General features: G+C 32.1%; 2 protein-coding genes across 4 annotated transcripts; both read left to right on the top strand.

The window, feature by feature from the left end:
* The first annotated feature begins 570 nt into the window (after positions 1–570).
* On the top strand, positions 571–25,551 carry LOC105337322 (uncharacterized). Of its 2 annotated transcripts, none has more exons than XM_066070720.1 (12): positions 571–644; positions 1,642–1,794; positions 2,365–2,447; positions 3,188–3,259; positions 3,624–3,744; positions 4,715–4,846; positions 5,220–5,293; positions 22,832–22,903; positions 23,218–23,419; positions 24,146–24,234; positions 25,039–25,141; positions 25,258–25,551. In XM_066070720.1, the coding sequence occupies exons 1-12, from the start codon at positions 632–634 to the stop codon at positions 25,512–25,514; spliced, it is 1,371 nt and encodes a 456-aa protein (XP_065926792.1). In that variant the 5' UTR covers positions 571–631; the 3' UTR covers positions 25,515–25,551. The 2 variants fall into 2 exon arrangements, with proteins under 2 accessions (XP_065926792.1, XP_011440304.3); XM_011442002.4 differs by lacking the exons at positions 22,832–22,903; positions 23,218–23,419; positions 24,146–24,234; positions 25,039–25,141; positions 25,258–25,551 and adding exons at positions 5,501–5,572; positions 5,953–6,133; positions 6,583–6,671; positions 6,890–6,992; positions 7,107–7,382.
* Positions 9,106–16,725, top strand: LOC105337320 (uncharacterized). 2 transcript variants are annotated; one of them, XM_066070721.1, is made up of 12 exons: positions 9,106–9,189; positions 11,544–11,696; positions 12,606–12,688; positions 12,889–12,960; positions 13,336–13,465; positions 13,848–13,979; positions 14,424–14,497; positions 14,682–14,753; positions 14,991–15,153; positions 15,867–15,955; positions 16,216–16,318; positions 16,472–16,725. In XM_066070721.1, exons 1-12 carry the CDS (start codon positions 9,162–9,164, stop codon positions 16,582–16,584), a joined length of 1,212 nt encoding a protein of 403 aa, XP_065926793.1. In that variant the 5' UTR covers positions 9,106–9,161; the 3' UTR covers positions 16,585–16,725. The 2 variants fall into 2 exon arrangements, with proteins under 2 accessions (XP_065926793.1, XP_011440303.3); XM_011442001.4 differs by having other exon boundaries at positions 16,449–16,725.
* Positions 25,552–26,238: the final 687 nt, after the last annotated feature.

Here is a 26,238-nt window from a genome sequence, read left to right as displayed (position 1 = left end):
ATTATATCATATTTAAGTGATATCACTCACGAATTTTCATGATATAAACAGGTTTTTTTGTTTATATAAAACAAATTTCACTGTAAATCACAATATCAATCATTTAATGTTTAATTTTGACATGAATATTTTCATCACTGAATTTACATTCATTAATATTTTTCGCATAGGAAAAAAAAAATAAGGCAAAAAAAATTCTTTTGTTATAAAGAAGTGATGAAAATACTCATGTCATACAAAGGATTTATACAAAAAGGTTAATACAAAAAGGAAGAACCCACAGAGTCATACGTGCTTGTCAAACTATTTGAGGGCAGGTTTGCTGTTGCTACATCAATTTCGATGTTTACAAGTCTTCCTAAACGTAGGTGCTTTAAAAAATCTCAAATCCTGATTAATTCTTTCAAAGTGACACTTCAAATTATTAAAGTTGATAGATTTAACACTTTGTTCATGACATTATTTGGTGGTCAAATCAAGCTATTACATTGCCATATACAAAGTGTAATGAACGGGGAGTCTTCTACGGAATCGATCGACAGATTCATAGACCTTGATATCATATACTACACACAGGCAACACAAGTTGTTGGTCAACTTTGATAAGGAGAGAAGTCGTAAAGGCTAAATCATGATCATCAAGGGTAAGCTATTTGTAAAACATCTGGAGATTTAGAATCGTTGCAATTGAAAAATAAAACTTATTGATCACATTCTAGCGATTTTATTGCAATGGTCGAATATTTCTTTTATAACGTGTTTACAAAACGTATAGGCTTATTTGTGGTTAAAAGAAAACATGTGCATTTTTCAATAATCATTGATTTAATTGAAGTTAAATTGAAGCTATCTACATTGGAAACTGAACACATCTACAAAAAGCTTAATAGGGTTCTTGAAACAATAGATGGTTACCATTCATCCGTAATTTATAAACACATTCATTTTCCCTAGACATTTGTTAGTTTTTACGGTAAAAGTATATTAACAAACTTATGCTGCTTATTTATGACATTCTATTGGTAGTATTGGTATTAATTAAGTCAATAATCAACGCAAATTAATGTACATACCAAAAGTGATGATAAATGAATTCTCACTATTCAAATGAAGTGAATGATTTATCAATACCAATACAAAATCCTTTGTGAGCTATTCTATTTTGTCGTATTTATAAAAAACAGCAGTGCACACAACCATGCATACAGCTCTCAATGCTTATTTAACACGTGTTACTTAATTGCTACTGTATTTTTCTTTATCAGAGAGAGTTTGACGTAATCTAAACTATGTAGTTAAGCAACAAGATACTACATGTAGTGAAAAACAACTTTGGACAATAAAATGTAAATTTTTTTTGTTTCACATGCAACAACAACACAGGGTTTATCTTTTGTTCTAAATTTCTATGTTTTCATTTTTTTGTTTGAGAGAGAGAGAGAAAGGAAAAAAGTGTAATCTTCAAACAAATTGTTCATTAAAATTTTTAATTAATTTTGTATATGATTGATATTTACATAAAATAAATAGAAATTAGATTACCATTGATTATTAGGATTTTCTTTATTATGCACAATATGTAAATAGTTGATTAGATAGAATACAACTTATGTTATAAATTTTATTTTTGTAACATTTTAGTTATTTTTTCACTTCTATACGTCTCCCAACGCGTATTTGCTTGCGATGACGTTAGCACATCCGCCTGTCAGAAGTTTGCCGCTCAAAACCCAGCGATGTGTGACTATGGGAGTTGTTACGCCACCTTATGTCCGAGAACCTGTCATAAATGCGGTGAGATAAGGACATGTGCTAAATCCAAAGATTTCTAGTGCTTTCGTTGTAATTATTTACGTAACGTAATTGTTAACGTTTTACAAGATTTTTATTATTAAATCTTATTTTTCTAAAGCTAACACGTCATGATCTTTTTTGTTATGTATAAGATCATAGGATTTAATGTAACACATACTCTTTTTATTTGCAAAAGATGTTTTTTATTTTACTTGTGTTTATTTAAGTACACAAATATATATCCCTTTATGAATGCATACATAGAGGATTATTTCTCATCCGAGTGCACCCACTGCAAGTAAAAATGAAAGAATGTGCAGAAAATAGTTTGTAAAAGTCAAACTGGTTGTTTTAACCAACTCAATCTTCAATGCATTTTCGTATACTATTATACAATTGCTAATTAATTACAAGTCTCAGTTAACATTTGGATAATTATGAGCAGTGAATATACTGTTTAGAACATATCTGAAACTAGCCAAAAGAAATAAAGTTTTTTTTTCTATATAAAAATTGGTTGAAATCATACTATAGTTTATTCTATAGTATTTTGTTTTGATTTATTTGAAGCGTCTTTAAAGTGCTACAAGTGTGGAGCTGTGACTAGGCCTGAGAACTGCAACACAACAATAGTGTGTCCAAGCAAGGATCACGTGAGCTTCTGTTTTACATGTGTTTTGTATTTCTTGCATACATGCCATTTTTAGCCGGGCTCTGCTGAAAGCAGAGTCCTGGCTGTAGGCAGGCAAATCGCCAATGTTACTATAAATAGCACAACTTCAAAAGTAAACAAAAAACCAAACAGCGTCAAAGTAAAAGCTTCCGCTATACCAAATAGTTACACAAAGAGCCACGTTTTGTAAAAAGTGTTGGCAATTTGTTTCTATTTTTTTAATTTTGAAAGAATTGTCTATCTATTTTTAGTTTTCTTATTAATAACGTGTTTTAAAAACAAGACTATGCATTTTAGACAAACACAATGCGCATGAATTTCCATGAACTACTTCGCTGCGCGTTGGAGAAATGGGGATTGAATATATAACGCTTGTTGCAAAATACAAGGCAGCAACTGTTGAACTTTTTTCTACTAGACAGACATACTTTTGTTTATAGCCGCTTACAAACTTTAGTCGCTCTCTGACGCTTTACCGACATTCAAAGCATGAGAGAGAGAGAGATAGAGAGAGAGAGAGAAATTTTCAGTCTTTACTATTCTTCTTTATATTCTTCAATTGTTTTTACGAACAAAAAGTCATAGTTAAAGTACATATGTATGATAAAGTGGTTGAAGAACATTATACATAATGTAAATTTCACCAATACAAACAACATATGGTTGCATTGTTTAATACAACATTTCACTAATTTGGCTTATTTCATTTCCCCGACCTAGGAATGTATCTTGGCAAAGTCTTTCACAGACGACTTTAGAGAAGTTTTTGCACTTGGATGTGCTTTGGGAAGTGTAAGTACTCCACTTTTGTAAACGGTATACTTTCACATTAGCGTTGAGTCAGTCTGTCTGTATGTACATTAATAAAATGTCAGAGATTACCATAATTTTAAATTAATATTATTTTTTGAAAGTCCTTTGTTAATATTCATTCTTGAATTGCTACAAAAATTCAAATTTAACAATGTAATATTTTCTATTTAAAGATTAAATTGTTCAATCAATTAATCGATTCAATTGTATTAGTCTTTGTAGATTTTTTCCGTGTTGATTTAGACTAGTTAGATTATATTATGTTTTGCTGAGCAAAAAGAAGAGGATCTCCAAAATATATAAATTTATTGTAGAATTATTTCACAGAAATAGTTAAATTCAGGTTTGTGACAATCCCAACGGTGAGACGGCATGTTGTTCCACTGACTTATGTAATAACAAACCTCAGCCAACAACAGCAACGACCAGAAAGCTTCCTATCAGAAGAGGAAACAGAGACAATGGTAAAGACTGTTAAACCGTCCATCAAATTCATTACATGAACTCATTTCTAAATTTTAGATATGTTCATAGTGATATATGTGAAATGATTTTGAGACATACTAATTAATCTAGAAAGAATAAGAAAACTGTTTGTAATTAAAGAATAACATTACTTTTGTCATTCTTGGGCTAATTGCTGTGTTTGTTCATCTTTTCGGAAAATTATTTGCCAACTTATACACCACTTTTACGCATTCTATTATTAATTTCATTAACGCATTTGATCATCCAGTCATTGTTTTAAAGGGTCACGATTTTAGTCAAAAATTATTTTTTCGATTTTAATGTTTACAATGCTTTAGTAAGGCATTTTTAATAGGCAACCAAAATTTGAGTGTCATGTGATGAGTTATAAGCGAGTTTCAGAGCTTACAATTATTCGCTATGTAAACAAAGCGTTTGTTTACATTTCGAATGTTGACGTGAAAATTCCAGTTTTAGACCTAAAATATATGTGTAAATTGTTAGTAACTGTTTATTTATGCTTTAAATGAATAGTAAGATAGACAAACCAGCTTTAAAAAGATTTTTACTGGTATTTTGAACCTATGTAAACAAAAACAGGGCACCAGCCTTGTTTACATGACGAAGAATTGTGAGCCCTGCATCTTGCTTTAAACTCAACGACTGGCACCAAAATTTCATTTGATCATTAGAAATGCATTCCTTAAGCATTGCAAATAATAAAAACAGAAAATTAAAATTCGACCAAAATCGTGACCATGCCCCTTTAAAAAGGAAATTTATGTTTCACATTCATATTGCATTAAATTTTGCAGTATATAAAAATACTCAATAGAATTGTTTATTGACTTATCAATATATCACCAAACTTCCTGAAACACCTTTAAAAAGATTACACTGATAATAAACTTTGTTCATTAGTATTAAATTCAATAAAAGATCACCACTTTTCTTCGTTATCTTTAGTTGTGAGACAGACCATATTCTCCTGCACGGACATTCACGAAGATGCTTGTCGAGACCTTTTGTCCTCAAATGCCAACATATGTAACACAACTTGTGCCAAAACACTTTGCCCTGTTACGTGCGGAGCCTGCAGTAAGCCACGTTGAAAATAATGTTTGCTATCAAATAAATCAACATGTCCATGTGTATGTATAAAATGATTAGAGAAAACAGAGACCCGCTTTGATTTGTGAAAACAATACTTGACATTAAGTTTTATATCTTTGATTGCTTGTAGTTATTTTATGTTTATGACTGTACTGTTTCGTTTAAGGCAAGTATATTGATTTAATTGCCCTATTGAAAGCGTTTAAAAGAACGCACTGTTTTAATGGTTTTGACAATCATATCGCATGTATGTTCACAATATATATCCAAAGGACCTGAAAGCAGACACGTGGGATTTAAAATGTTGGCTGAACAATATGGTACGTGTTACTGAAAACCAACATGCATTTTATTTCAGAACAGTGCTATGACTGTGACTATGTTTCTGATTCCAGTCAGTGTACCTCCACACGTCTTTGTCAACAAGGGGAGGTGTGTTATTCTCTCTCATTATTCCTCCCTCTCTCTCTCTCTCTCTCTCTCTCTCTCTCTCTCTCTCTCTCTCTCTCTCTCTCTCTCTTCTTGTTCTCTGTGTTTCTTTTTGTATGGATAATATATTAGAAGTTTTCTTAACAATATCGATATAAAACAGGATAATAATGATAATTTAATAATGTTTTCATTTTTCTTATTTTATAGTTTTGTTACGGTATAGAAACAATAAATTCGTACGGCGAGCACGGTTTTCGACTTGGATGCGCACCAGACATTGTATGATTTTTTCAACATAGTTTAGGCATTTTTTTATTAAACAATCTGATTTGGCATAATTGCTTAAGAATTTGAATACATGCAGTGTGATAATTTCTGGACATAATTTTGTTGATTGTATAAACAAAAACTATTATGTTTAGTGTTATTTGAGGTGTTAATTCACTTCGTGAAGGGTAGAAACTTGGCGTCAAGAAATAACTTGTACTGTTAATAAATCAATGTATCTAAACCTGACTAATTAAATAGTCCCACTTCTATTCAGTCGAACAATGTAAACACAAACAAGTATACATACCGAAGTAATCTGTTAAAAAAGTCTTCTAAGGAAACGTATTGCATAAAATTACATCTTGTTTGTTTAACATCATTTTATGTAGTTATGCAATAAGTTGACGTCGATGGCGGTGAGCGCGTTTGGACGTAAGCGGGCTGTGGCAGGTGCTTGTTGTGATGGTAACTTATGTAACGACCATCTTAAGGCCGGGACAACCACAACAACCACGACAACCACAACAATGCCATCATCAACAACAACAACAACAACAACCAAAGATCCATGTAAGCAGGCATACAAGGTTGACGTTGATCCTTGCTCAAATAGACGTACTTTTCAAAGAAAAGAACACCAGTGAAAATGATATTTTGTTCTCTTGACTAAACTACAATGTACGTAATGAGAGCCTCTGTTACTTTAGTACCCTTCTTTCCCCGAAAAGGCAGGCTTGATTGTAAAAGTTTGGTTACTAGCAAAAAGAACAAACAAACAAAACAAAACACAAAAATACGGTTATGGTTTTTAATGTATAAAGTGGGGGGGGGGGCGAAGTGACATATGAAGTGATTTGTCATTTACTGAATCACAGATGCGATGTCAATCTGCGTAAGATAGAGATAGATTTAATAGACAAGTTCATGCAATGCACATGCTTTTTATATATTTTGTATATCTTATTTTTTCATGTCTCTGGTGAACGTTTTTCCTCTATGCATTTCACGACTCGTTTCAGTATGTCAGTGCACAGGAACGTATCATTATCAAGTGAACAACGAGTGCTATTTCATCTCCGGCACAGAAGGAACAAGGCAAATTGGAAAGGTAAGCACCATTTATATCTTCTTAAAATAAAGAGTGAACAGTAAATAAAAAATTTGAAGACAAAAACAAATCAATAGAATTATAAGGAAGCTTATGGACAAATGGAATTTTGTTATTTTAATTCCATAATCTTTTGAGATTTGGTCAATCGCTATCGGGTTTGGAAAACCCTCAGATAACAACTTCTACATTACTTTCTGACAAAAACTTTTATCCAGGATTACTGTAAAAGTCATTGCGGACAGCTAGCCATCTTTGCAGACCCCTCACATTTATCAGCCGTGACAAATTACTATTACCATTTCTTGCGTAGCTCATTCGGTAATTTTCATTTTTTTTAAATTAATTTAAAATTGGAACATATTAAAAATTATTTGAAAGATAAAATGGTTTTCAAAGACTCAGATATTTTACTATTTTCTTATTTTATTATAGACGGACACGCGAATTTCTTTAATTACCATCACTACAACCAGATGTTTGTGGACGCTGTGAAATATAACAAAAGTCACACACACCCTACATACATCTGGGAGTCCACTGGATGGATGGTCTTGTCAAGTTTTCTTAACCTACATAACGTTAACAGCACGTACAGTGATATGTGTGCTGTTACGTCCAGTTTGCACTCAAAAACCATTCAAGCTAAGGATTGCTCCACTCCTCATTATGCTCTATGTCAACTTAGAAAGCATTAAACCAAATGTCTTTTATTTCTTCTCTTTTTATGCGTTTTCTTTGTCTGAACAGTGTTCCCAATTCCCAATACTCAAATGCAGAAATCGATTTTTTTTTAAATCGTCACTATATACATAGATCGTATCTAACATTATTATTATCTTAATATTTGATAGTTAATACTGTCATCTTATGCCGTAAAACTCGGTTTAGTTATTGGAAAGCCGTGAATGATACCAAAAACTGTAGGTATCTTTGTTAACCGTATTAGCTAACTGTCGTGAATAGATGTAAATGTATATAAAAGAATATTTAGCATCATAAAATACAATAATTTAAATCCACGTTACAATGTTAATAATAGATGTGCCCATTTATTGTACACGTCAAATATAACACGTTTTGGTACATGTATACTGTAAATTTAATAAAAACCCAACAGACCATTGCGTGATGAAAAATTTTAATTTGGAAATCCTTGTACATGTAACCTAAATTAAAAAAAAAACATGTAGGTGTAGTTTTACGTGTACACATATAATGAGTGCGATTATAACACATTCATTTGATACGTTCACTTTTTAAAAAAAATCATTGTACATAAAACTCGTTAAGCGTCAAGTGGGATCTTTGACAAATCGCTAAATATGTTTATGTCTTCAAGATATATTGTTTGTCAATCAGGTTTATGGCCGGTTTTTTTTTCTTTACACCCATTTGTCTAAAACAATGTTCATACGACAAACAGATTGAACCCATGAATTTCCTGCACTAGTACTCTTTCGATATGTTTTTTTTTTGTATCAATTAAAAAGCTAGTATAATTTTGTTTTGTTTTATCAAGTAATAGTTTTCGACGAAATTATTATATTATTGTATTTAGGTATAGGTAATCAGAGTTGCTCCAATAACATACGTGTTTTAACATTACTAGGTAGTCCATGTCCGTCATCGTGCGATGTAAATGGCTGTAAGAAAATACACAGACAATTGTTATCATTTTTTGGAATGATCTCTACGATAAGAAATCAAAACTGTTTAATCTATGACCATGCCACCCCAGGATCCCCACGGGCGGGGAAAATTATGGAAAAGGGGTCAATTCTCGAAAATCTTCTTCACTCCCACACATGTGAACAGTAATACATTATCATCATAAATAACATACAGCCGTAAACCCAATTTGGAAATTTATGGCCTCTGTTTCAATGGTGCAGATCTTGGGGCGGGGACAATATGTTTATGAAAAAATTATTAAAGTTTAGTCAATCTTCTTCTCCTCCTCATAATACGAGTAAATAAACTAAATGCATTACTATGATTTCATGAATACCTTTACCTAACTCGTGAAATTTATAACCCTTGGTTAAGGGGTTCAGGCTCTTGTGTAGGGTCAGTATGGCTGAAAAGTAAAATCTAAAGCAAAAAAGTGTTTTTCCATTGAACTTTCACAATGGTGAACACAATGGTAAAAGGTAAGAGGTATTATTAATATATTCATAATGTTATCTTCTGTAATGAAACATGTAAGTTTTGACTCAAAGTGCAAAATATCTCATAGTTAATGTAGTATATTACTATCATAACATTCTTTATTTATGAAACCATATACATTTATATCAATGCAAAGCCAGCTATTTACCCCCCCCCCCCCAAAAAAAAAAAATATTTTTTATGTTTCACACTTGAAAAATATAGCAGATTTTTTGACCGTGTATGCCTACTCGAGATATTCTAGTATTGACGTTAACGCGGTCTATAATGATATCTTATCTATACTCTTTACACACCTTGGTCTAAGATAAAACGAACATGGCTGCAATATGGATTCCAATATTAGGTAATACTACATTACATAAGAAATGATATCGACAAGCTTTAAATGAAATTCAAAAATTAGTTCGGTTTACTTGTGCGGCCGTGCGCCACTCGATTGATTTAAAGCTGACATGAATTCATAAATACGCATTATTTCCCTTTTATCTCCAATCGGCAATCCTCGGCTGATTCCGCTACGCCCCCGTCGAGTGCGCGAGACATCCGAGTAGTTCCGAGTGTTTTATCTCCGACTACCGCCATATTAGTTGTCGATTTTTATTGTTCTGCTCATCGCTACACACTCCCTATATAAGGCCGAGATCCCTCGTCATGCTTCACCGCATTCAGGAATTTCATACACCCGAACACGTTACCTTGGACGAAAAGACTTGTAAAAACGCTTTTTGAACAAAACTAATATGACAACCACTTCACTGGCAAGATATATTCAATAAACGACGAAACAAGACAGACTGAAATCCAGGCGCAGATACTTTAAAAATTCCTCGATAATTGTAGACCGTTTCCCTGTGTATGTTATAACTTCGCACATGCGCAAACCACACACACTGTGGCAGATCGAGCAATGTCAATTATCACATGGATTTTATAAACGGGGAGTTTTTGTAGGAACGGAGGGAAACGTTGTTACTTTCTTGGATTTACTATCATTAATCTACTGTGTTGGATGTAATGTCGCCGGGGTTTTCAAGAAGATGCAGACGTTATGCACTCTGTATGAACGACACACGTGTTCGATGTGCATGCGAAGTAAGACAGCACTGTCTGCAAAAATAAGACGGATACCTTGGACATCCTTTCAAAGAATAAATATATTTGTATTTCATTGATTGTTGTTTTCTTTATTCTTTATTACTACATTTTACTACAATGTGTAGTTCATGCGTTTAGAAGTCCGTGCAATGTGAATGCCTCGATCGGAAAGCAACCGACCGTAACTTTCTCAACCGGTATATATACCCCAGTGGCAGTAGAGAAGCGATCGAAACTAATATGGCGACCAAATGCTTTTATGAATTCATGTCAGCTTTAATGATGGTGTTTTTGTTATTTAAGTCAATTGTCAAAGCTATGTAGGGCATATTCCAACTTATATCACCCTCAAGAAACAATTAAGATAGCAAATTAAATAAAGATACACTTTTGTTATGCTGCATATACTTTCAAACAAATTTAATGGTTTTATGTATCTATTATTAACCAAAAAGCAAACTGCACTGGTAAAGAAGTAAACGGTTAATCTTTGCTTTTTTATCAGTAAAAGTTTTACTTCATTTACAGCGACGATATGCTACGGCATAAATAAACCTTTACACTGTAACTTTAAACAACATTTAGGCAATGTTTTTGCTCAAAATCGAAGAAAGTGATCCTTGAAGACTTAGTATAAGCTTTTACCATCTTTAATAAATAATGATTTTAATACAATGAAATTTCAACCGGATTGATATACTTTATTATGTAGGTAGTTGATAAATAAGAATCATTACGATATGTTCAAATTGCCATTAGTATATATACCAATTGCACCCCATTGTTAGCAAACTTATTTTCATATTCATATGAAGCAGAGTCAATTCGAAAACTTTTACATGAAAATCACCATTCAGGTATATCGACGACATATAGTCAATTAACAATTATTAATTCCATACTTACGTCGACTTGATATGTCCTAGTGAACTTGGATTAAAACTTTAGATAGTACAGAGTCTGCGTGATCTGTTTCATATTTTGGTATTTGAATGAAAAAGGACATAGATGGTAACCTATCAAAAAAACTTTGTTATTAAAGTAATTTACTTCCAGTTTTCTATAGTAAATTGTCCTTACTTATGTAGCCATAAAGCTTTATCACCTGCATATGGATTTTTTGTCTCTCAGTTTATTCGATACTCAAGGGCAGGCTCTACGTATGAACAGTTTCTAATGCAAGAAGAGCTACTGACAAACAAGTTGATAAAACAGGACTATCAGTAGTCCCGATGGAAGTCATATTGTCCTTAATTCTATGGTCGATACATCGACCTTGTCAGGAAATACAATCTTCCACTAGGTCGCATACCGACGATTTTCAATCTTATTGTAAGGCCATAATTAATCACCAAATTGTCTTCAGATTTTTAGGAATTTTTTCCCGGTTCCTACAAATAGCACACGGCGGGTGTGACGGCTCAGCAGAGGATTCTCACTCCAATATGTCACCTTATCCTACCTTTAATATTTTTAGAGGCCCCTGATTGTTATGCTCTTGCATTGTAATTTTCCTTTACATATTTGACTGTTTCTCCTCAGATGTTATTTTTCGATAAAATATAACTTATGTTGTGAATTATTCTTTTTGTTACATTTTAGCTTTGTTCTCACTTGTTTACGTCTCACATAATGTATTCGCTTGTGATGACGTCAGCACATCTGCCTGTCAGAAGTTTGCCGCACAGAACCCAGCGATGTGTGACTACGGGAGTTGCTACGCCACTTTATGTCCTAGAACCTGTCAGAAATGTGGTAAAAAATCAGAAAAGGACGAAAGTTAAGGTTCAAAAATGCTTGAGTTTTCTGCAAAAATATGCAATCAATAATTTGATTTGTTGGTTTTATATATAATAATACTGATTTTTAAGCCATCATGTGATTATGTTTATGGTTGTGTTTTAAGATTCACGATTAAAATGAAACTTCGTGATAAAACACAAATTGAATGTATTTCAATTTAGTTTGGTTGCCCTATATTATCTTGCTTTTTTGAATTGAAAGAAAATTTGTACAAATATTTTAAAGTTTAATTGCATCAACAGCAAGTCAATTAAAAGTATATGCAGAAAAGATTCGTTTTTAGTTACCAATATGTACATAAACTTAAAAAAAAAAATTAAGTACATCTTTCACAGAAGAAAAAAAAGATACTGGTTATATTAGCCATTTTAAGTTATAACAAATTTGATCAATACATTACTCTAACGCTAACTAACTAACTATATATATTTGTACGTATATATACGCAAGCGCACATTATCAACACTATTTTTGATTATTGTCATGAAAGTGGATATTTTGTATGGGGGAGGGGTTATTTAATGGGGGCGAGAGGATACTGAGGGAGAGGTAGAAATTGGGTGATTGGATCATAATATTAAAAAAGAAATTCACATTCACAGACTTACTATATATTAATCTTGCTCTTATATTCTTATATATACAGATACAGAAACTGGTTATTCATAGCAAAATGATCCTTAACTCCTTTTTATTTTTTGTTTTTTTAGAAAACGAGCACATTTTTATACAATTGCTACTTGATTACAAATATATATTATTACGCGAATAAATCGAGAACGGAAACTGGACAAAAAGTTTTAGTATTTTTGTAAAAATTAAAATTGATGAAAATTTAACCAGTATTTTGTATATTCTAAGCGTCTGTAACATGCTACTCGTGTAAAGCTGTGGCTCGACCTGAAAACTGCAACACAACAATAGAGTGTCCGAGCAAGGATTTCGTAAGCTACTCTTTTACACGTGTTTTGTATTTCTTGTCTACAGACTTTTTTTATCTCCAAATCCGTCAGTTTTTTTAAAGAAAAAGTCACAATTATCGTACATGTTTATAATGAAATGGTTTAATCAAGTAATACACAATGTGCATTTTTTTTTACAAAAAAAACCCCCAAAATGCAGTAAAATGTTTTCCGTGTTCTAGAAATGTATCTTAGCAAAGTCTTACACAGACGACTTTAGAGAAGTATTTGGACTTGGATGTGCTTTAGGAAATGTAAGTACTCCAATTTTATGCAGGTTTCACAGGTTATCTGGTTGGTATATTCACATTATTTTTGAGTCATTTTGTTAGTTTGATCATGAGTGGTGTAAGATATTTTTTTAACCCGTAAAAGAATTTAAAAAAAAATATTTGAAATGTCTTTTCTTCTTAATTCTTGAATCTTGATGTGCTTAAGAAAATATTATTTTAAAGGAAGTTTTACTTTTTATTCGAACATTTAATTGCTAAACTAATTTTTAGTTCAGTTGTGCCACTTGCCTAAATTGTTGATCTGGATTAGTTAGACTATGTCTTATTATCCTTAATAATGGGAAGAGAATTTTCGATATGTAGAATATCATATTTGTGAGAATTTTTTGAATTCAGGTGTGCGACAGTGCAGACAGCAATACGATATGTTGCTCCACTGACTTATGCAACAACAACAAGACCCAGCCAACAACAACAACAACAACAGCCAGGAAGCTTCCTATCAGAAGAGGAAACAAAGACAAAGGTATAGACTACCACAAATTTAGTACTAGTACAACTTTCTTTTTTAATGTATACATAATCACTAGTAATCGTATGTAGGTATTCTTGAAGCAAGAAATCTTCAAAAAAAAAATGAAACATTTATGCATATTTAAGAATGTCATATTTCAGTCCGTCAAATTCGTTTATATTTTGGCACATTGCAGTGCAAGTCATCCTTTCGCTTCATCGTGTATCAACTCATTTGTAGATCTCTTCTTTAATTATTCAATCATTTATGATTTTTGATCATTAAACACTCATCTGTTTATTACCTTTCTTATGTTTTACATAAAGTTCGATCGCTCATATGAAAAGACGAATATCGATCAACTAAATTATCATTCTTTCATCGTTATCTTCAGTTGTGAGACAGACCGCTGCCTCCTGTACAGACATTCACGACGACGCTTGTCGAGACCTTCTGTCCTCAGATGCCAGCATATGTGACACAGCTTGTGCCAAATCACTTTGCCCTCTGACATGCGGCGCCTGCAGTAAGTCAGATGGCATATACTGTAAATTTCTTATTTTACTTAAGTGCTTAATTCCGCAATTAAGCTGTTTTGCATCTTATTACAAGAATATACTATCTCAAGAATCAGTGTTTTGTTAAATGTCATATACATGTATCTCAAAACTATTTGAAAAAGAAAAGACGAAATTTTAAAATATGCGTGGGCTGCTTCTTCCTATTATACGCAGAGGCTGATTTTTCGCATTTAACAAGGAATTTACGTATTGCTTTTGGTATTTAGTGCTAACAAATGTGTAATATACAATGTATGAAATGTAAAATTGACAGATGAACAGATGTACAATTGGTATCATTATTTTTGTTATTTACCAGACCTGAAACCATGAACAATAGATATTTAATAGTAATTCAACCATGTAATGTTATTGATAAGCCACACATGATTTTATGATTTTTATTTCAGAACAGTGCTATGACTGTGACTACGTTTCTGATTCCAGTCAGTGTAATTCCACACGTGTTTGTCAACAAGGAGAGGTGTGTAAATTATTCTCTCTCTCTCTCTCTCTCTCTCTCTCTCTCTCTCTCTCTCTCTCTCTCTCTCTCTCTCTCTCTCTCTCTCTCTCTCTCATAGTCATTAATCCTTAAGCCGCATCAATTTTAACATTGTTATAATATTGATTAGTTAATACAGGAAGCAATTTTCCCCTTTATTTTGTAGCATTGTTATGGGATAGAAACAATCAATACGTACCACGAACACGGTTTTCGACTTGGATGCGCACCAGACATTGTATGATTTTGTTTTTTCATAACTAAAACCCTATATTTGGTTTTCACATTCTAAATTGACAAAAACAAACTTTAAAAAGTTGATCATGTGCAGTAAATTAGGTTACCAACTTAGCTTCTAAGGACCATTTATACTGTCCATCAATGCATATCCGTAAAATATCGAACTTTTATACAATCTATGCATTAAAACACATATATACCGAAGAATCTTGTTTTTTTAAACTTTGTTACACAGCTATGCAACAAGTTAACGTCAATGTCGGTGAGCACGTTTGGACGTAAGCGGGCTTTGGCAGGTGGGTGTTGTGATGGTAACCTATGTAACGACCATCTCAAGGCCGTGACAACCACACCGACGACGACAACTACGACAACAACTACTACAACCAAAGATCCATGTTAGTAGGCGCACTATTTCAAGTCGCAGTTCACTGTATTGTAAATGTATAGATGAATAAGAAATAATCATTTGCGTATGTCACAGAAAACAGTATGAATTGAATTCAGAGATGTAGATCAAAGTGAAAATTTTCTTTACGATATCTGTAAATAAATGTGATAGTGTGAGCAAAGGTTCAAACTCAACAACGGGCTCCAGTATAACTGATATTTATTTCTCAGTGCTTAAGTACATGTACATTATACACCTGATGAGAACCTCTGTTGTTTATTATTATTTAGTTTTTTATACGTCGAAATTCGTTGCAGAAAAGGTAAACTAACTTGATATTTAATGTTCAGTTTGGTGGCAGGAAACCTGTTCAAAGATTCTATAAAAGGGGGAATGGAGTGAACCAGACAAATATCTATCATTTACTAGTACATTACCATATAATTTTGTAATAAAAGAAATCATACGTATGATCCGAATTCAATATATTCTATTTCCTTATTCGGTAGAAATATGTTCATCTTATCCCTTTTTTGGTAGTTTAAAGATAATGAAACATCGTCTAATTATTTAAGTAGAAAACATATAAGCAACCAGGTTTTGAAATCCTATTCCAATTCTTCAGACTTTTTCGAGTAAACAGCGTGTGAAATTAAAACGATTTTACTAGAGGGTAGGGACAATGTATTGAAATAACAAAACTGAATATAATTGTTTCAGTATGTCAGTGCACAGGAACGTTTTATTATCAAGTGAATAACGAGTGCTATTTTATCTCCGGCACTGAAGGAACAAGGCAAAACGGAAAGGTATTAACCATTCTTTGTATTGATTATCTAAGGTTTTGAAGAAAAAAATTCGCAAATAAAAAAAATACAGACAAGAACATTGAAACGTTTTATTAATTTTCATGAAACTTAGAGACAAATAGATATAGTGTCTTTTTTACTGCTATTATCCGATATGTGTTGTTAAAATCATTTTATTGTATACAAAAATTCATCCCGATTAGAACTTTTGGCCCAAACAATTAGATTTCATGTAAATGTTGATAACACTTCCTGTACAGGATTACTGTAACATTCATTGCGGACAGCTAGCAACCTTTACGGAATCCTCCCAATTATCAGCTGTGACAACTCACTACTACAATTTGTTCCGTCATTCCCTAGGTATATTTTTTATATTTTTATATTTATAATTTAAAACGTATGAAACATTCTTTAAACCCATTTTCAAATTGATCGTTTTCAAAGATGTAAATAAATTGACTCTTTTGCAATTGACGACTTTTGATTTTAGACCCACACTTCTATCATTATAAGTATCATCATTACGACCACATGTTTGTGGACGCTGTGAAATATCACAAAAGTCACACACACCCTACATACATCTGGGAGTCTACTGGAAGGACAGTCTCGTCAAGTTTCCTTAACTTACATAACGTGAACAGCACATACAGTGATATGTGTGCTGTCACGTCCAGTTTGCACTCAAATACCATTCAGGCTGAGGATTGCTCTGATTCTCATTATGCTTTATGTCAACTAAGGAAGCAATAAACCCATTTAATTGTTGTTGTTGTTGTTGTTTTGTACACATTTTTTTTAATTGTAAGCGCAGAGTGTTTAATTGCCCAGATGCAAATGCAGAAATAATTTATATGTTATGCAATTATCAATTCTACTTGCATATGTTTTTTTATTCAAGATTGATACATATGTATAAATGAATCTTAACCAGTAATTTCATTTTCAATAAATTATTCGGAGCTCATAGCTCATGTATGATGTCATTATTGCAAAACTCGAACATTAGCAACAACGATAACTTAAATAACCGAAATGCCGATTATAATTTCGAAATAACACACAGGAAAACTGAAAACTATCATTTAAGCGCACAAAATCTTTTCATTTTCAAACATTTTTGCGTACAAACTTTCATTTTACTCATTTACAAGGAATCATTAGGACCTTGTTGTTTTCTCTTTGTCAACAGTTAATCATTTTAAATATTAATTATACTTTAATCTGCTTCTTTTTAATATTCAGTTTTGTAAACTAGGAAAATATTTCGTTTTCCCTAAATGTATGGAACACTGTTATTGTCATAATCATTATATCTAACGAGGCATTGCGTCATGATCATGAAGCAATTTAAGACCTGAGTCAAAGGCATAACGCGATTGTTTATCATAATATGATGATTGAAATTTGTAATTAACATATTTTTATTAATAAACTTTTGATGGCACTTTAATTTTGTCATTGTTTTCATTCGAGAGACATTAAGACCATACACAATTTTTGACTTAAGTCTAAAATTGCCTCATGATCCTGACACCAGGTCTAATTTAGTCTGCCCTAGATTTTTAATGCCTTTTTTACATTTATTTATTCTGGTATTATTATTATAATTATCATTATTTTAAGATTATAGTCAGACATTTTCCATATTGTCTGTTTAAGGGGTTCATCTCAAAGTTTGTAAATTTTTAATATAGCACCCTTTGAGATTTTTCTTGAAACGTATCAATCTTGCACATATTTTTCTTAAATTCAACTTCGTTGGAATGTTTTCTCTGTTTCACAACTGAAAGTTATTGCTACAATGCATCAGATGGTTTGTTCCAAAGATTTTCTCATTTTTTTGTATGCCTTATTTCCCAAATTTGTTTTTTTTTTTCATTTTACAAATGATGGCGATCCTTATAGTATTATCAAAACATTCAGACATATATATCATTATTAATAAGTAATTTATAAAACATCACAAATTAAGGGTCATAAATATAAAATACGTGGTTACAGTCTTGAATTACATTTACTAGTACATTACCCATATTTAGAGTATGTAAACATGCCGGAAGGCTAGGCTTGGTGAATCCTCTTCATGATTTGACCTGAGCCCAAATATAGCTAATACCTTAGGAAATTTATGTTTATTCTACAATATAATATCAATGTTACGCCTTCATAGAGCTATTTTTGACAACTTTCGCTGAATATCTGCAGTTGAAACCATAGCAAAGTGTAACACCGCTATGCAAATGAAATGCTGAGTGAAAGCGTTGGTACTCAAACTGTTCTTGGCTTGAAAAAAAAAACGAATAAATTTAACATATCTAACATTATATTTAAGATGTTACATTTCATTTAAATCATTTTATCCTTTGATTATTTCATAAATAACCATTGTAATAAGAATGTTGTTACCTTATGCGCATTTTAATGGTTTGAAAAATTTGAGAGTAATTCATATTTTCTTTTTGTTTCTTTGAATACCACTATGATAAATTAAACGAAACACCTTTTTGTGTTTGGTCATGCTTTCAGCTCGACAAAGCAGAATATGTTATAACTTATAACTGATCCTGGTGTTAAAATTATTCCTTCTGATATCTTATCTATACTGGAAACATATCGGGCTTCTAGATAAAACTGACATGGCTGCAAAATGGATTCCAATATTTGGTAGGGTTATATTAATAATGATATCGATATTCAAAATTAAGCTTTAAGAATCCGTTAAATTCATTTTATTCAATTGATATTGTATTGGTATTTTGTATTTGTGTCAGCAATCAAGGCAAATTAATGCACATAAATTATCTGGATTTATTACATCAAAAATAGAAGAAAAAAACCAGTTGATAATGAAATATACATTAATTTTTTGTATTACAGTATATAAGACATAATAGACTCTAATTCTCACTATTCTAATGGAGTGAATTGTTAATCTACTATCAATGCAAAAACCAGAAGTGAATGCCTCTTTTTAGCAGTAATTATAGGAAACAACAGTGTAAACAGTTATAGTTCCAACTGTGAAGAAATAAACATTTAATATTTTCATACAATTTGCGAAGTTACACAATCTAATTCAGGATAGCGACGACACACTAATAATAAACATATAACTTCTTGATATATATTGTTTTTGTTCAACATGTCGCGTTAGCTTTTGGTACATCGTTTCTTTTGAATTTTCGATTTTTTTTATATTTTCGGAAAGAGATTATCATGGAACAAAGTGTTTCTTTGAGATTTCATATGCTTTTTATGCATATTTTAAATGCTCATTTAATTAAACTCAAATAAACTTTAATTCATTAATATCATTTTTGATCTTCTTTAATATGGTGATAGTTCATAGGATGGGGTATAAATTATATGATAAATTATTATTTTTGTTACATTTTAGTTACAATCTCAATCTTATACGTCATTCAACTTGTATTTGCTTGTAATGACGTCAGCACATCCGCCTGTCAGGACTTTGCCGCACAAAACCCAGCGATGTGTGACGATGGGAGTTGTTACGCCACCCTATGTCCGAGAACCTGTCACAAATGTGGTAAGAAAAAAAAGGACAGTAGTTAAAGTTTGAAGATTTCTACTGCCTTTGTCGTTATTATTCTATCAAAATAATCTAAGATTTTATCATTGAATCTGATTTTCCGGTATTACCACGTCATAATATATAACTTTTGCATATAAGAATATAAGATTTAGAATAACATAAAAATGGAGGCCAAGTGATATAAATACACAAATGTGATTTACATATTGTTTGTTTATGTTTTATTTACTCTTTCCCTACTTAAGTAAACGAAACACGTGAGCACTAATTTCTATTCTGATTACAACAAGTACATTTAAAAGTATCTGTATAATAATGTAGCTTTTTTTATCAACAATTTGTACAAGTTTCTGACTAAAATGATCTTTGCCTGTGTGTTTGTTTATACGATTGCTAAATGGTTACAAAATCTTAGTTAACATGCAGATATGAACAGTTAGCATAGTATTTTGAAAATAATAAATTCTAAAGTTATCAATATTTTCGTAAATCAAAATTATGAAAATTAAACGAGTATTTAGTTTTATTTTGAGCTTTAAGATGCTACTCGTGTGGAGCTGTGACTAGACCTGAGAACTGCAACACAACAATAGAGTGTCCAAACAAGGACTTCGTGAGCTATTGTTTCACAAATTTTTTGTTCATTCATATTTTATACATACGTTCTATTTATCTCTCCATATCTGTCAAATGTTCAACGAAAAAACTTCATAATCAAAGTACATGTTTATAATAAAAAGGCTGAAGCAAATCATTCCTAATGATCACCCCCCCCCCCCCAAAAAAAAGGAAAAAAAGAGAAAGAATCGTTTGAATTGTTTAATACCAATTTTCACAAATCTGCTGAATTGTTTTCCACGTCCTAGGAATGTGTTCTATCAAAATCTTTCACGCACGACTTTAGAGAAGTATTTGCACTTGGATGTGCTTTAGGAAATGTAGGTACTCTTCTTTAGTGAACGTCCAATACTTTATCCTGTTTGTACTTTCATATAAACTTGGAGAAACTTTGTCTGTCTGTACTTTATACATGTATAATGGAATTATTTGTGAGAAATTTTTGAACTCAGGTTTGTGAAAATGACAACGGCAACACGATGTGTTGTTCCATTGACTTGAACAACAAATCCCAGCCCACTAGAGCCAGAACGCTTCTTGTTAGGAGAGAAAACAAAAATAAAGGTAAAGACCGGTAAAATTCACATCACTTCTTACGAAATTCTATATAAATAGTTACATACTCTGATGTAGAGGATGTTAAGGCATTGATTCTAGAAAATTAAGAAAATTATATACATGTAGAAAAAAAAATACCATATTTTTTATCTATCGAAATCCGTAATTTTTTTGGACTCATTGCGGCCCTTATTCAACTCTTATATACTAGTATGTACTTTTATGTTGGACTTTTAACCCCTTCTTAAATATACATATAGCACTGAGGGTCATGGTTTTCAAGATGAAAAACCTATATTATCATAGGATGCTTGCATAATAATTTCACATTTGACATTTTCCCGATAAACATTTAGAAAAAAACACTTTTTATTTCTATGTTATACTTTGCACCCTCCCTAGGGCCCTAGTTAAGGTGGAAGAGTCATCATTTTAAGAATTTTGAATCTACGCTATCTGAGGACGCTTGCATAGAATTTTTTTTAAAGATTTTAAAGCATTTTCCCAATATATTTTTATGTTAAACTTTAAACTCCTTTTTAGGGCCCGGAAATAATTCCGAGAGTTACAATTTTAACACTTTATATAATATGAGGATGATTGCATAGTATTAAATCTCACAGTTTGTAGCATTGTAGTTTATGAGAAGATGGATAAATAAACATTCACCTATATTTTTATATGTTAAACTTTAAACCCCTCCTTGGATCTCATCATTGAAGTGAGTGTCACGATATTAACATTTTGATTTTCACATTATAAAAGTGTTTTAGTGTAAATTTTGGTGTTTCTGGTTGAGGAGTGCATTTGATGAAGATTTTTAAGAGACACTACATATTTTCACTGTTTCGTATTTATCTCCATTTAAGGAATGTTTTGTCGTTTTTTTTTTGACATTTTAGAATCCCATTTCCAAAAAACTGCTTTGTATTAAACTTTGTTAAATTTGGCCCAGTGGCAGTAAGTCAAATATGTGATCAGTTTACAAACAGAACGAGTGACAGACAGACAGACAGACATACATACATACAGACAAAGAGACAGACAGACAGATAGACAAACGGACAAAAGGACAACCGATGATTAGAAAAGCTCACTTGAACTTTCGGTTCAGGTGAGCTAAAACCTATGCGTTACATTCCTATTGTATTTTCATACATATATTATGTACAATAATTACTTGCATTAAAAACTCATTTGTTTATTGCCTTTCTTATGTTTTACATAAAGTTTGATCGCTCATATAAAAAGACGAATATCGATCAAATACTAAATTATCATTCTTTCATCGTTATCTTCAGTTGTGAGAAAGACCGCTGCCTCCTGTACAGACATTCATGAAGACGCTTGTCGAGACCTTCTCTCCTCAGATTCCAACATGTGTAACACAACCTGTGCCAAAACAATTTGTCCTGTTACTTGTGGTGTCTGCAGTAAGCCACGTTGAAAGTATTGTTTGTTGCGTAGTGCTAACAAATATGATTATTTAAAATGAAAAGTAGATAGATAGATAGATAGATAGATAGATAGATAGATAGATAGATAGATAGATAGATAGATAGAAGCTTTTAACATAATGAGAATACACGGTATTGCTAAAGAATATAGAAAATGAAATGTGACATGAAGTTCTCTATGTTTATTCGATCTTTGATATATAATGTTGACGTAATTATTTGCAACTGATTCAAAAAAGATATGTGTTATAAGCTTAATTAAACTATTAAAGGCAATTTTAAATCCAACTTAATTTTTCAAAGGCTCTGGAACTATTATAATCTATCATCGTTGTGCGTAAACGTGTGCATTTGTTAAATCATTTGTATTATTCACTAGACTTTAAACACGGTTCGTGTGATTTTAAATGGTAGCTGGACAATGCAATGTTATTGGTCAGTGAAACTTTATTTCATTTCAGAACAGTGCTTTGAATGTGACTATGTTTCTGATTACAGTCAGTGTACCTCCACACGTCTTTGTCAACAAGGAGAGGTTTGTTATTTTCTCTCTCTCTCTCTCTCTCTCTCTCTCCTTCTCTCTCTCTCTCTCTGAAAAAATGTGGTAAATGCTGTATGCTTAAAAATTCTAATAATAATTACAGAAAGCACCTTTATGTCCTAATGTTTCTAATGTTGTAGAATTGTTACGGAATAGAAACAATCACTGCGTACTCTGAGCACGGTTTTCGGCTTGGATGTGCACCCGATTTAGTATGATTTTTGTTTCTTCATAGCAATAGCCTATGCATGCACAGTAAACATGTACATGCAATCTTGACTTACTCTTTATAGATTTGTATAGCAAAGAGCAATTTTGGTTAATGCACTTGGTGAAGTGTACCACTGAATGTCCAGTGATCATTCAGACTGTCAATGAATGTAAATGCTTAAATGAATTTGTCCAATATAATTACATTTATACAATATGTCATTTCAGACACTTGTTTACCAGATGAATTTGATTTATAGTCTTCCTACTTCCTAGCTAAAATGGCATGCTGTTTGATTAAAATTATGTTACATAGTTATGCAGTTATTTAGCTTCGATGGCGGTGAACACGTTTGGATGTAAGCGGGCTTTGGCAGGTGCGTGGTGTGATGGTAACCTCTGTAACAGCAATCTTAAGGCCGTGACAACCACGACAACAACGACAACAACGACGACGACGACACCAACAACCACAACAACAACAACAACAACAACAACAACAACAACCAAAGATCCATGTAAGAATGCAAAATACTATGGGAGACAATTCACTGTATTGTATAAATAAGAAAAGTCTTATTCTTTTGTCTGCTTTGAATTGAAAACCTCTTCATTATATGTCAGTACAACTTGATTTCATAGATATAGATCAAGTCATTGAGACTTCCAAATTTACGTAAAGATTAAAGTGTGGACAAAGTTAATCTTCACAGAAATCGACTTACAAAATTAACCGTTGTTACTTTTTTTTGATACTAAATACACATCTTAAAGATTTTAGCTACTAGTACTTAAAAAGTAGTACAGCAGTCTTTTTTCGATGAATAATGTTCTAATTTTGTCACAGGAAGGTCTCTTCTTACTATCATTGTTTTCTTATTGCGGCGACATGAAAAGCAGTTTCAACAATATTGTTTAATAGAAGGAAATGAACTGAATACTTAGAGTTGTTATATCTGCTACTGTGCCAATGTGTGATGGGGAATAAACTAAACTAAGATTAAAGAATATTGAAATTCGTATTCGTATTCGTAAGTGTACTGGTATATTTTGATTCTACAACATCGCCCAAAATATCGTAAGAGACCGACTTTTTTTTCTTAAAACGACTTTATTAAAATGGCGCTTCTTGAAATATAAATATCAGATGTTAATCCACCAAATGAGAAAAAAATAATGAGCTAATCTTTTTTTTGCTACATGTATATAAGTATTTGATGGAATATTGAATACCGTTGTTTCAGTATGCCAGTGCAAAGGAACCAATCATTTCCAAGTCAGCAATGAGTGCTACTTCATATCGAGTACACACGGGACACGGCAGCACGGGAAGGTATATAAATATTTTTACTTGATCATTTACTTTAAAACAAAATCGGCAAATACCTGAAAAACGAAATATAAACACAATTAAAAACAGAATAATTTAATTCTGGTTGTAACGCGCTTTCTGATTGGCTAAAAAATTATTTTATATCGTTTAAAGAATGTTGTCTACGTCATAGTAAGACTAACGTCAAAAACGTATCAATACGCCTGACGTTACGTTTGAATTTTGTACAAATTAACGTCATTTAAAAGTTCAAATGGCCGTTTTTATCTACAATGAAGAGAAAAAAAAAGTTAAATTATAAGCAATGAATTCAATATTTATTAGTTTTATACTATATAAAATGGTTTGAAATAGTTAACGCTTTTTTATAAACCGCTTCGCGGTTTATAAAGCGTAAACTGCCCCAAACCATTTTATATCGTATAAAACAAATAAATATTGAATTCATTCCTTAAATGAGAGTTCAATTTCCCCCTATCACAATATATACAATAAAACTTTCTCATAAATGCAGAGATTTTGTGCATTATTAATTTCATATTTGAACAATATTTACATTTTTTAAAGAATTGACATTGTTCAAACATATATGAGAACATAATGAAACATAAATTTGGCTTACCGATCAAGCATCAAAAATATTTAAAACCCGATCTGAAATTTTAGATATTAGATTTTATTTGATTTGTAGCAGACGAATTTCTTTAATATATATATATATATATATATATATATATATATATATATATATATATATATATATATATATATATATATATATATATATATATATATATTATGTAGGATTATTGCAAAAGACACTGCGGGCACCTGGCCACCTTTACGGATCCCTCCCAATTGTCGGCTGTCACACACCACATCTACTTATTGAAGCATGGAATATCTGGTAGAAACTCAAATTTCATTTACTTTAACTTAAAGCACCTTAAAAGCTTTCTGAAACTCATATAATAAATGAATAACCAACAACAAAACAAGTAAATTCACTTTTTTTTATAATAGGCTCCGTCTCTGATTTCTATGGTTACCATCAATACGACCACATGTTTGTGGACGCTATGAAACATACCAGTAGTCACACACACTCTACATACATTTGGGAGTCCACTGGAAGGACGGTCTCTTCTAGTTTCCTGTCCAACGTGCAAGGCACTTACAGTGATATGTGTGCTGTCACATACAGCTTGCACTCGAGTCACATCCGGGCTGCGAGTTGTTCTGCCTCTCATTATGCTCTCTGTCAGCTTCAAAACCATTAAACATTTAGACATCACCTTATTTTACTTGTTGACTTTTTCTCTGTTTTGTCAACGCATACATATATTGCGGCCATAATATTTTGAAACCTCTATCCAATAGCAAACATAGTTATCGGGGGGGGGGGGGTCAATATATGATTAAAGAGTACAATGTAGTTTAATATATCGCGGACATAAAACATGGAACCAGGGTTTTTATATTTTATAGTCGGGATCAATATTTCGCAGTGTTGATTAAACCCGGGTTAATTATACCGCATGATATATTGAACCCAGGTTAATGTTTCGGGTGTCAAAATATTATATGACACCGGGTCACTGCATCATACATTTTTTATTATTACACAAAAGATTTCAATTGACATTGATAAAAGTTACAGTATTCTCTGATGACGTCACGAGCATATTAAACAAATAATTAAAATCGATATCGGAAGAAATATCATCGGCATGTAATGTAAACGATGTCCAAATAAGACTTATTTTATGTATAAGAATGTGCCAAAAATCAGTGTCAGTAAGGCTATAATCAGCATAATACAGACATTTACATTTATGACATTAACAAGCTGCCAACCGTCTCAAACATTCACAAAAAAACAAAATTAAGACGGGCCTCTGGAAAGATAGGGGTGCGAATATGCTCCTTAGGAGAAGTAAGCATCCCCTTCCGACCGGTCGCACTTGCTGTTTGCTGATTGTCAAGACAATAAAAAACGTCAGA

Source organism: Magallana gigas, chromosome 9, assembly GCF_963853765.1.
Source record: "Magallana gigas chromosome 9, xbMagGiga1.1, whole genome shotgun sequence".
Classification (NCBI taxonomy): Eukaryota; Metazoa; Mollusca; class Bivalvia; order Ostreida; family Ostreidae; genus Magallana; species Magallana gigas.
The sequence above is the reverse complement of the archived record's forward strand: the minus strand, read 5'-3'. Positions and strand labels throughout refer to the sequence as shown.